This window comes from Canis lupus, chromosome 13, assembly GCF_048164855.1.
Source record: "Canis lupus baileyi chromosome 13, mCanLup2.hap1, whole genome shotgun sequence".
Classification (NCBI taxonomy): Eukaryota; Metazoa; Chordata; class Mammalia; order Carnivora; family Canidae; genus Canis; species Canis lupus.
The window spans coordinates 34,467,711-34,481,179 of record NC_132850.1 but is presented as its reverse complement, the minus strand read 5'-3'; the positions used below and the strand labels follow the sequence as shown (position 1 = coordinate 34,481,179).

The following is a 13,469-nucleotide window of genomic DNA, read 5'->3' as shown; positions in this document are numbered from 1 at the left end:
TCCAGTAAAAATGGTGTTTCATGAAAAAAGCAACTAGCTCACCTTATAATTTGATACTATTAATGCCCTTCTGTGTGACAGTTATATTCTTTGGTATGCAGTAGAAGTGATCTATGCATACTTCTCTGCTTTTTAACATAGATTTTATTTTTCCTTGCTCTTATAAATATTGCAGCTATGAACATTCACATACAAATCTCATGCATCTGTGTTAAAAATTTCTTTGTTATGTACTTCCAAGTAAATTTGCTGAATTGGAGGCTACACACATGTTCAAATTTAATAGGTGATCTCAAATAATTTTACAAAATATATGCTTACCATTGTTCATTTCTTTGTCAATTCTTGATGCTGACTTGATCTTTTTGTCTGGCTTATTAAAACCTATTTACCCTTCCACCTCCCTTTTTCTCCTGTCAAGCTATATGTAGAAGACATCTACATAAAATTTAGTTTTATTTTTGTCCCTCAGTTTGATTTTTAATTCCTTTCAGATCAGAGTTGACGTTCTACTTTTCGGAAACTGACCAGGATATGTACATGATGTGAATGCTTATGATCAGTGTCATTTGTCATGCAATTTTAAAACATTAAACTGTTAATAAAGGGCATGATTTGACATTGATAGCCTCAAATGTGTAGTCAGATAATGAAACACAAATTGTATATATGTATACATACACACGTATTATTAAAGGAAGTATTATGGCTATTTCATGAATAATATATAAATCAAGATGATTTAGTCTGATAAAATTGGAATATTATTGACTAGGGAATAATAGAATCTTCTATTAATCTTAATAATCCTTATATAAGTTATAAGACCTCACTTTTTTTTCCAAAATGTTTTCCTGTTTAGGGTTTGCTCACCAGTTAAAGTAAGGACAGACATGCATCCTTTTCTTATTATCCTTACAATTTGCCTCTTTCACCCCTCCCTACCCTGTGTCCTTGGCAAACCATAATTGTTGACAGTGGTGATATCTACATTTTGAATTTGGAAGTCTTTGCACATAGTCTTATGAAGGCCATTTCATAAAATGCCTTGGGCTGTTTTTGTGTGTGGCTCAGCAGCATCAAGGTGGATAGATAATATTTTAATATACAGCGAATGGAAAAAATAATTGCTTTTATGCTACTGTCAAGATCTTCAGCATTAGATAAGTGTTTTGTAATTAACTGCTTTTGAAACCTTAAAAGGGGAATATTGAAGAAACTTCCTTCTTAGTTTCTAATAAAAATCATACTCTGACATTTAAACAATTCTGCAGCTCAGTTTAATTATTTTTATATAAATTCTGGAAAAATCATATGCTTACTTAAAGCTACTAATATAGGTCATTGTAAGAGACTGAGTAATTTTTTGGGTTTCACCTCTCACCCCTTTTCCATCTTTTATTACTTTTCCCTTTCTAGCAGTCCTATTATTAAGTTGCTGATAGTCTGAAGCAAGAGCCAGCTATGGCTAGTAGTTCTATTGCTGTGTGTTACTACTGTATTACAAAGTGGCATATTGAGGAATATTGCAGGACAGTGGTCAAAGGCATGTTTAAATCCCAACTTTGCCACTGACTGTGACACCCTCTCCAAGTTTGTTTCCTCTTCTGCTAAGAGATGATATTTTACCCACTTGTATCTCAGGAGCGATATGTGTCTTAAATAAATTAATACTAAGCCCTTAGGCTTAGACCAGTATCTGGCTTTTCGTAAGCACCTCAATGTTTGTTGTTTTTGTTTTTATTTGATAAGTGTGATACAGCATTGGGTCAAGATGAAGGTGGAAGTTTTCCCAACTTACTGCCTACTAAATCAGGAAAGGCTTTTATAGAAGACAACTTTTTAGCTTAATCTTCAGGGATCCTAAGGAACATTTCACATGGCAGAGGGGTTAATGGCAATTCATTTTGAGAGCTAGATATGCAAAAGGCACGGGAACACCTAAGAGCATAAAAGAATATGAAATGTCGGGAATTTATAGTAGTTCAGTTTGTTCTTTGTCACCAAGCTCTTTTGAAGAACAAATGAGATGAGATCTCTGAAACTCCTTTGTAAACCAGCAAACTTTAAAGAATTGCCATCCTTTTGCATTCATTCTCATTACCTGGGCAAGTAACAAAGTGAAAAATGGAGTAATACAGGGAAATTTTCTCTGAGATAATCTGTTGAGTGAATAATTGATGAGGAAATCAAGAGAACTGAACATTTAGAAGGAATGAATTTTGTTTACCCAATGACAATTGTGTAATGAATTAGAGTTAACAATCATTTATTTTTAATCATTATCATTATTTTATTTATTTTTTTTTTGAGAGAGAGAGAGAGAGAGAGGAGGGGAGGGACAGAAGGAAAGGGAGAGAATCTTAAGTAGTATCGATACCCAGCTTGGAGCATGTTATGGGGCTTGATCCCACAACCTTGAGATTGTAACCTGAGCCAAAACCAACAGTCTGGGCGCTTAACACAGATTGACTTGTCAGATGCTTATAGTGACTTCCTATTTAGTTATCTTTCTTAACAGAATTGAGTCAAAATTCTGATCTATGTCTTATGTGTAAGTGTATTGACTTAAAACATTCAGTATTAGTTGTAACACCTCCACTTAAACCAGATTTTGACATTTGATTAGACTGGTCGATCCAAATCTTTGAGGAGGCGTCATTTTTATATTTTGTACTTAAAAATATTAGTAACATGACAAAATATTAGACGGGTAAATTGTTTTTAGATCACTATTTTTACGTAACTAAAAAGATATTTAAGTTAAACTTATGACTCTTAAAAAAGTGTTTAGCAAGAAGAGCAAAAATAATCAGTAGCATCTGCATACCAGAACAGTGAATAATATTGATATGCTAAAGCTCTTATCAACTATGAAATTACAACACCCCAAATCAGAATTGTCATTAGATATTGTTATTCAAAATAATTTTTGATGGTGGAAGGTAGTTTTAATATTTAACTCAAATGGTAGAATAAAAATATGTTGCATACCCTAAGAAATCCAGCAGATTTTAGTGTTTGACTTTATGTCAAAATTTTGTTGGTAATTCTTAAATTATATTAGTAGAGTTTAGCCAAGTGGACCAAAAATAAAATAAGTTAGCATGCAATAATTTAATCCTTTTTGGCTAGAATATGTTCGCTGTTTTTATATTGCAGTTTTGACTAATTTTGATGGTACTGCTATAAAGATTGAATAATTAGAATAATTGCAAATATTAGCAAAGGAAATTTTTACATTGATATTTCAGAATTTGTCTGAAAAGTTGCTGAAGAAAGAACTGGAGTTCACTCAGTTAGAGGAGAAACATAATGAAGAATGTGTGAGTAGAAAGAATATACAAGCAAGCCTTCATCAAAAAGATCTAGATTGTCAGCAACTTCAGTCAAGATTATCTGCATCTGAAACCTCCCTGCAGAGAATACAAGCAGAACTAGGTGAAAAGGGAGAAGCTACACAAAAGCTCAAAGAAGAATTATCAGAAGTGGAGACTAAGTACCAGCATCTTAAGGCTGAATTTAAACAGCTACAACAGCAAAGAGAAGAAAAAGACCAGCATGGGTTACAACTCCAAAGTGAAGTTAATCAAGTAAGAGATGTTGCTTTTATTTATTGTAACTCCTCCTATGGTTTCTTAGTGTGCTTGATAGTTATTTGACCATAATATAGTTCTTAAAAAAATACTGTCATTTAAAAAAATTAACTTTTAAATTAAAAATACAATTAATTAATCGTGTTAATACAATTTTAAATTACAAAAATATTGTAATTAAGAAAAATTGACTCTTAATTTTCACAACTGATAGTTTTGAGTCAGATTTCATTTCCTTTAATTTCGGTTTTCCTTAATGAGAAAAAAAATATTAGCCCTCATTATATAGTATTCCTGTGAAGTGTTTATGAGTTAATAACCTATAAATTACTTAGGATGGTGCCTGGCACATGGGAGGTACTCAGCATATATTAGTTCATTGTAATTAATTCAAATTGTTGATCATTCTTTACTGTAGAAATTCTTATCTTTTTTCTTTTCTTGTTACTAAATTTTCAAAATATAATTATGGTTAAACTTAAACTAATAATATAAAAATTAGATATTTTAAAACAAAAACCATGTTAGTCTTAACTATTTTTATAATAATATCAAACTTAAATTCTGTATTCTTATTTCTTATAGGTAACATTAAAAATTGATTGAAAAATGGAAATTTAGGGGACACTGAAGGCTTCAGCCACTTTTTTGATAACATTCAACTATTTTCACTTAAATGGTAGTGATCCTTGTTTTTATGGCATCAGTCCTTCTGTCTCTTGGCCTGAGATAGTTTTCTTATTCCTCTTCTCCTTGCTGAACACATCACTTACTTCACTTGTCACTTTTCTAGAAGTCCTTTTCTGAACATTGCCATTTCTCCCTCCTTTGACCTCCTAATGTTGGCTTAAGCATGTATATATTTTGATTGTTTCACTTGCCACAGTATAGTATATTATCATAACTTATGTGTCTTTCCTTACTAGATTCTGAACTCTTTGGGTACAAAGACCATGTCTTACTCATTTTTTATTTTCACTACTTGGCACATTGCTTTTTTTTTTAAATTTATTTATTTATTAGAGCACGCAAGTATGAGCTGAAAAGGGGCAAAGAAAGAGAGGGAGAGAAAGAATCTCAAACCTACTGTGCATGAAGCACAAGGCCTGATGTGAGGTTAGATCTCATGATCCTCAGAACATGACCTGAGCTGAAAATTAAGAGTCAGACACTTAACCAATTGAGCTACCCGGGTACCCCATTCACATTGATTGTTAATCAGCAGATGTTTTAGTGAATAACTTAGATATATGATGTTCATTTCACATAAACAAAATTTGGCATTTATGGTTTCCAAAAGACATCATGTTTTATTTGTTGGGAGATGTAGAACTGAAAAAAGGAAACCATACTTACCTTAAATGGTTTTGTGAAATCTCATTGAGGATAAGGCAAGAACTATCCTATATGAAAGAATGTGAGGATTATAATAAAATGATCCCATATAGGATAGGAATTTGGAAGAGTTCCTCATTTGTTTTCTTCCCCCACAGTACTTCATTTGTGTGATTATTTTATCCAGTTATTTGATCAGGAAAAGCTTTGTGTAAAACAGAGGTGGTACATGAAATAATGAATATTCTGTAGATATTGACAAGTTTGGAGGTAGGAGAATCTTCCAGGAGGAAGAATTAGTGAGAGTAAACTAGTGTCAGGAAAGTATTGTAAGAACTAGGAAAGTATATCTCTTAATATAGAGTGTGTGTAATAGAAGTGGACTATTGTGATTGGAAAGAGCATTTGGAACCTTATTATGTGGGGTCTTGAATAGCAGGCCGAGGAATTTGGGCTTTATTTGGTTGTCAGTGGGATGAGGAGCATGAGGAATTTTTGAGAACCTACTCAAACATATTTTTAGATAAAGACTTGAACATGTGATTAGTGGTTTAGTCACAATTCTGTGATAAATAAAGAAGTTACACTGAAGACCTTCAAGTGATACCATTTATCTTCTTTCTTTAAGCATTCTTCCTTCAAAATATGTCTCATACACTTTTCATCATCTACACTGCTCCTGCTCTTAATTTAAGCTACTTTATTGGCCTTCGTAACGTTTTCCTTCTCTTGACCTCTTTAATCTGTTTTCCATGAAGAAGCAGAGGTATCTTTTTAAAACATGAAGGATATCACTTTGTCTGCTTACAGTGGCTTTGCATTACACTTTGAAATTAATCCAGATATCTTACTTTGGCTTGTGAGTTCTGCATGTAGCATCGCCCACACTGTGTCTTCAAACTCATCTCCTACCACTGTTAAGCTATGTTGATCTCCTTTTAGTTCCTCAAACATACCAATGCTCCAAGCACTTTCCTGCCTTAGGTCCTTTGCCCATGTTTTTTTTTTCTTAGTGTGCCCTTGACTTCGGTTCTTCAAAAGGCTGGCTCAGGTGTCATTTCATCAATAAAAACTTCAGGACTGCTCCATTTAAATAGCTTGTTTTCCATATATTTTGGACCCCTTTTTTATTTCAGCAGGCTTTTTTATTCTTCTTTATAACACTACATTGTATAATTAGTTTTTTGTTTACTTGCATGTTGTCTACCATTCCCCTTGGACTATGAACTCCTTAATGTGAGAAATTTATTTTATACTCTGTCAGCCTGTGTATTTAGGGCTTTCAGCAAATATTTATTAGAAGGATGGAAATAAATCTCACCTTAAACCTTTTTTTTTTTTATATTCTTAAAGAGTATAGGCATGAACTGGGTTTATTTTGCTCTCTATTGTGTCCTTAGCACCGATTTCAGTAGTGACAAAGTAGATAGCTGGCAACTGTCAACAAAAGAAGACAAAGCAGCCTATATTCTTCATATTTGTGTCTATGAGCACAAATGTGTAAATAGCCATAGATGTGTAAATAATGATGTTACGTAATTTAAAATCAGATTGTCATCATTTTATTTTTTATTTATTTTTTATTTTTTAAAATTTATTATTTATGATAGTCACACACAGAGAAAGAGAGAGAGAGAGAGAGCGAGAGAGAGAGGCAGAGGTATAGGCAGAAGGAGAAGCAGGCTCCATGCACCAGGAGCCTGACATGGGATTCAATCCCGGGTCTCCAGGATCGCGCCCTGGGCCAAAGGCAGGCGCTAAACCGCTGCGCCACCCAGGGATCCCAGATTGTCATCATTTTAATTTTTTAAAATTATCTAACCTGCATCTTGAATAGCATAGTGGATTGATTGGTTGATTGATTGATTTAAATGTTTTATTTATTTATTTTGAGAGAGGGGGAGAACGAACATAGAGTGGCAAAAGGAGAGGGAGAAGCAGGCTCCCTGGAATCATGACCTGAGCCGAGGGCAGAGGCTTAACTGACTGAGCCACCCAGGCACCCCATGTGTTGATGGATTTTGTTAAGCACCAGCCCACCTTAGTTAATATTTGCATTTAGAATAGAGTTTGGCACTTAGTAGATATTGTTAGCAATATAATGAGTAAAGAATTATATATATAGGTGTACAAATTGAATTTATTATGGAGTATATACATATATATGTGTATCTCAAAATAGGGTAGACTATTCTATTAATAATTTCAGTGTTTACTATTTTTACTGTTGATTTAACCTCATTTTCTTTAACATGTTTACTCTACAATGGTATAGGCATCATTGTTTAAGTGATTTTTGGCCTGCTCCTACCCTTTGATGGCCTTTTTTGAGACTTTATAGTACATATCCCTTTTTCTCATCCCTTTAGTAAATCTTCACTTCAGAGCAATAGTGCTCTTTAATTTGGTTGGTTCTTGGTTCTGTCTGCACGTCAGAATTACCTGAGGAGATTTAAAAAATTAGCAATATCAAGGCCTCCCTTGGTCCAATTAAATCATAATCTCTTGTATAGTCCTGGGCACTGGCATATTCAGACATTTCCCCTGTAATTAACTGTACTGTGCTGTTGAGCTTGAAAACTACTCCTTTTCAAAGTATTACTTTTTGGCAAGGGATTTCTAAAGTTTCCTGAAGCTGAACATCATCTGATTGTTGTTATGAAAACATGGATTTCTGGGCTTTAGCTTAAATGTATTAAATCTAATCTTACATGGAAGGAGTCTGATTATCTGTGTATTAACAATGATATCAGAAGATTCTTTTATTATTATTTTTTGGTGTGTGTACGACATAGTGATTTGGCAAAATCTGTATGTTAATGAATGCTCACCATGATAAGTGTAGTCACCATCTGGCACTCTACTGTTTTATTACGATATTATTGATTGCATTTGCTATGCTGTACTTTTCATCTCTCTGACTTATTTTATAACCAAAGTTTGTACCTCTTCATCAGCGGAGATTCTTATCCAGCAAGTTTAAGACGCTAGATGTGAGTGATGCCAGTTTGTAAGAGATCACACAGTCTAGGTGCTTGTAAAATGAGTTTACCTTGAAGGCCTCCTTTGCTTTTGCATATTAGAATTGTGCCTAATTGTTGTAGTGAGAAGGTTTGAAACTTACTTTATAGAGCTAATCCACTGCATTTTAAGAAGAGGCATAAGAAGAAAGATGTCAGAGTGCTGGCTAAGGACAAGATTAAAATAAATGCATTCTCTTAGACTTGTTTTAGTTAGATGAAAACATGTTTTATTTTAAAAATTAACTTTAGAGGGATCCCTGGGTGGCGCAGTGGTTTGGCGCCTGCCTTTGGCCCAGGGCGCGATCCTGGAGACCCGGGATCGAATCCCATATCAGGCTCCCGGTGCATGGAGCCTGCTTCTCCCTCTGCCTGTGTCTCTGCCTCTCTCTCTCTCTGTGACTATCATAAGTAAATAAATAAAAATTAAAAAAAAATTAACTTTAGAAAAAAATAAAATAAAAAAATTAACATTAGTTTTCTTTATTAAGGATAGAGTATATTCTAATAGCCACAGGTTGTTTCACAGCATAAGAGAATAGTGAGTGTCCACTTTTCTGATAGAACTTTGATCATGACCAAATATGAATTTTTATGGAGAAATATGCATGTGTAGCACATATAAGTATAAACATGACACATGTTAATATTTTCACATTTAACATGAATAGTTTTAATTGAAAGCAATTGTACAGGGTGTTATTAATTTTTAATTTTGCTGAGGCACATGCCTTTGCATGTGTTATAAGGCTGGTATGTAGGAACACTCTTAATGTGTAAGCCTTGCTAAATGTTTTGCAACTTTAAAAAATATCATACAGTTCATTTTCATTCTATATTCCCAGCACTCATGAAGTAATTTTTCTGAAATTAATACAAGCTTTTTTTCTTTTTTTAAATGGATCTACGATTTCTGGTACTATTAGAGAAAAATAAAGAATTTGAGAAAGTGATGGTTCTTAGCTCTAGGACAGATCTCTCCTTTAGTTTTAACGGGGTGGCAATTTTAAAGTTAATGAATGAAGCCACCTAATGGTTTTTTAAAAAATAGTCTTTCTTCTCCTTTATTTGGAAATTATGTGCCAGTTCAAGGATTTGGGATTGCTATATGCTCTATTCAATACTCAGATTTAGGAAGTAAATTGTGGTGGTACATAACTATGAAAAAACAATCACTTGAAATTAAAAAAAATACTGTGGAATAGGTGTGAGTGTGTTGATTGATTGATCGATATTTATTTATTTATTTATTTATTTATTTATTTATTTATTTATTTATTTATTTATTTATTTATTATTTTTTAACTGGACTCATAACCCTGAAACCAAGACCTGGGCTGAGATCCAGAGTTGGAAGCTTAACCTGCTAAGCCACCCAGGTGCCCTGAGCATCTTGATTTTTAAATTTTATTTTATTATTATTTTATTATTATTATTTTATTTATTAGGTTCCTCAAATGCTTCTAACACCCAAGTCCAAATAAGAGCCTTTGGTTCACTGTAATTTTGTTGTTGTTGTTGTTGTTGTTGTTGTTGTTGTTGTTGTTTAGAATAACAAAAAAACCCTAAAGCTGTGATGTTTAATCACAGTTTTATGTGATCCATCATAATTTATGTGATTAAAATTCAGTTGAATCTTAGGTTCCTCCAAAGTATATGAAAATTAAGATTTATACTTATATTGGTAAAAAGAAAACATTGTTTAGAAAGTAGGTAGGTGGTGGGGATCCCTGGGTGGCTCAGCGGTTTAGCGTCTGCCTTTGGCCCAGGGCGTGATCCTGGAGTCCCGGGATCGAGTCCCATGTCGGGCTCCCGGCATGGAGCCTGCTTCTCCCTCCTCCTGTGTCTCTGCCCCTCTCTCTCTCTCTCTCTCTCTCTCTCTCTCTCTCATGTCTATCATAAATAAATAAATAAATCTAAAAAAAAAGAAAGTAGGTAGGTAGTGTTAGTGATGTGGGGATGATGTATAGTATATATGTACTATACAAACTATTTTCTTTTTAAAAGTTACATAGCAAACTTCTGGAGACAGAACGTCAACTAGGTGAAGCTCATGGTAGGCTAAAGGAACAGAGACAACTTTCAAGTGAAAAATTGATGGATAAAGAACAACAAGTGGCTGATCTACAGCTCAAACTTTCTCGTTTAGAAGAACAGGTAAGCTAACACATCAAATGAGTTTATAGTAGTTTATTGATAGATTAGAGGCATCTTAAGTATTATTATGGTTCAGTTTTTTTCAAGAGCTTTAATTGGACATTTTTTTTAAACTTTAAATTGACATTTATTTTTCCTCACTACAAACATCTTACTTATTATTAACTGTATTAAGTCATTTTGTTGTGACTGTATTCTCTAAAGTTCTCAACTAAAATGTGTTATAAGAAGACTACTTTTTTAGCTTTAGGCAAGATAGATTCTGGGGATCAACCTTTTTGAGGCTGATGAAAGGGAGGAGTCTTCCTAACCAGTAAGAACAACTTCCCAATAAAACAGCTTAACAGGAACACAGTGAGGATCTTTAATGACACATATTGGGTGCATATAAATTTTGAGTTTACATTTAAGAATTTTCACTTTTACAATTTAAGCATAAAATTGAATGCTCTCCTAATTAAAGGTGTTGCCAAAAATGGTAACTATTGGTTAAAGTAAAAGTTATCATTGTTAAATTATTTCTTTTACTAGGATTGAACAAACATTGAGAATTAAAATCTGTAACTTCATCAATAGATTTTATTCTAGATTCAGAATCTTAGCTGTGGTAGATGACCCCATTATTTTCTAGTAAGCAGTGATAATGTTGTGGAAAAAAATAAAACTAATATTGATACTATGGTTTAGATTATTATTACAAAAAATCTGTATATAATCAATTCCTTGATCATATTAGTATACAAAAAGCATTAATAAACTAAATGCCAACCTGGGGAAAGAATTCTATTCTTAGGGTTAGAGTCTATTCCCAGAGAATGCTTTCATAATCATGAGATTAAGATTCTATAAGTAATAGATACTGCTTTTAAAGTTGATTTTATATATTGTCAGAATTTAGGTTTTTTTCTTCAGACTTGAGAATTTTGAGAATTAAAGTAATGCCAGATCTTTATGAATGATAGCATTATGCCTTTAAATTGTCAACTGACAGTCTACATTTTTTTTAAGTTGAAGGAAAAAGTAACAAATTCTACAGAATTGCAGCATCAATTAGATAAAATGAAGCAACAGCATCAAGAACAACAAGCTCTTCAGCAAAGCACTACAGCAAAACTTCGAGAAGCTCAGGTAAATATTAGCCTTTTAAACAGAAATTAACCAAATCATTATTCTTTTTTTGTGGTAAAACTGTATAATGCAAAAAACTTGATTGTGAATAGTTTTGATAGTTTTCAGTATCTGGATAATTTGAAACTCTGTTTCTTTCAATTGCTATTTTGAAATTTTCTATTTTAAAATTATAACTAGACTTATTATAAGTAGACATATTCATATAAAATATTTAAATTTTATTAAATTTCTTTACTAAATAAATTTACCTATTAAGTTTATTTAAATAAAATATATTTAAATTATGTATACAAAATAAATTATTACTTATTAGTTTAAAAATACCATATTTGAAAAATTTAAAAACTGCAAATAAAATTTCCTGATTTAGTTAGCCCAGTAAAAAAGAACATTTTGTGTTTTCTACAGTAGAACTTGATATTTATTTGTCCCATCTTTCCCTGCTTCAGAGCTATCATATGAACTTTGGAATTGTAGGTATAGAAAATATAAGAGATTGGGTTAAATTTATATAGATTCTATAGTGTACCTTAGAAGATTGAAAGAAGTAAAATTTTTGTTTTGTTACAGTGAGGGGAAGAGGGTACCCAAGTGTTTGAAATGAATTTGAATTTGATGTTCATTTATCCCTTCAGTCTTTCATTAATTCATTGAATATTACTTAGCTATATATGTCAGGCACTGGTAAGCACTGAAAATAAAGAGATGAGTAAGACACAGTGCCTGCCTTCTAGAAAATGGCAGTCTAATGATGTGCACACAGAAACAATGTTGGAATTTAAAGGAGGCTGTAAGTAACTTGTCTATCTTACCCTTCTGAGTTTGGAGAGTGGGATGGGAGTCAGATGGATAGAGATAAAAATATTGTACTCATTTACTTGTTATTTCATTTATTGGGTCACAAATGTGTATTCATGTCTACTCTTGGCTAAGGAAATGATTTTGTGGATATGGCAGCAAATGAAATAGACAAAGCTATCTGCTCTCATGGAGTTTAGTGAGGGAGACAAAAGAAAAGCCAAGGTAAGTAGGCAAAATATGTAGTGTTAGATGGTGACAAGTGCTATGGAGATGCAAAAGGGACAGGGAGTAGAAAGAATCTGGGAGGCTGGAAGGGGTGCTGCAGTGTTAGATAAGATTGGCAGAGAAGATGAAAGGCCTGAAGAAAGGGGGGGTGTGAGACATGTGGATATCAGAGAGAGCACCAGTACATTAAAAGGCTGTAAGGCAGGAGCATGTTTAAGGAATATCAGGAAGCCAGTGACTAGAGTGGTATGAGTGATGAGAAAGGGGTATAAGTGATGAGACATAGGTAGAGGGAGAAGCAGGCTCCAGGACCCTGGGATCACGACCTGAGCTGAAGGCAGACACTCAACCACTGAGCCACTCAGGCACCCCCAAGTGTGCTTTTTTATAGTATACCCCAGAGTTAAATTTATTCATCTGGTCACAGACCAAGCTGAAAATGACAAGCTTTCAATAACTTTAGGCAGGTTGTCTCTTAGACTGAGGGGAGAGCAAGGGGTTGAGTTAAACATGCTTTAGTTCCTTATTCTAAACTTTCAGTTAGTTAAATTCTCATTCTCTGGGGAAGAATAAGAAAAGGATGGCAAAGAGGCCAGGCAAAGTGTTTCATTATGGAAACATTAAAAGTCCTAAAATTAATTAAAGAGATGTAATCAGTGTTGTTATAGATGAATATATGTATAGAAGATTACTATGGTAGCACAGAGGGCAGTTATCTGAGATAGAGTCTGGAAAAGAGCAATCATTGGAAACCTCTTAAAAGTGACAATTTGATTGCACTTTTGCAAAGGATGTGCAGATGGTTTCTGGGTCGTGAAGATGATGATAGTAAGGAGTATGTTCCAAATAGAAGTTAAAAGGACAAGGATACTAAAGCTGACATGAACTAAACTTTTAGGTTTTGCTGAAGCTTAAAATATAACTTAGAGATTAGTTAGAGTAGAGGCCAGAGCATTAGACATGAGTAAGTTTTATAGAAGGTCTTGGGCGACATTTATCTTTGAAGATAGAAAGGTATTGAAGGTCTCAAGATAGAACTGCTGTAGCCAGATTTGATTTTTAAATAGGTCATTGCTGTGTTTGTGTGAAAAGTAGATTTCAGAGGGAATATTCTGAAGCAGGAGTTCAGCCAAAAGACAAATATATGCAGTAGTTTAGATGAAAAATAATAATGTCCTTATTTCAAGCAATTGTTAAAAGATGT

At 33.4% G+C, this 13,469-nt stretch overlaps 1 protein-coding gene across 4 annotated transcripts in view; it reads left to right on the top strand.

Annotated features, from left to right (window-relative positions):
• EEA1 (early endosome antigen 1) overlaps positions 1-13,469 on the top strand; it is a 112,066-nt gene that overhangs the window by 51,777 nt on the left and 46,820 nt on the right. For all 4 annotated transcript variants that reach the window (XM_072773064.1, XM_072773065.1, XM_072773063.1 and 1 more), the window contains 3 exons: positions 3,255-3,593; positions 9,959-10,108; positions 11,117-11,236. In XM_072773064.1, the coding sequence (XP_072629165.1) occupies positions 3,255-3,593; positions 9,959-10,108; positions 11,117-11,236 (609 nt within the window). The remainder of the gene's footprint in view (positions 1-3,254; positions 3,594-9,958; positions 10,109-11,116; positions 11,237-13,469) is intronic.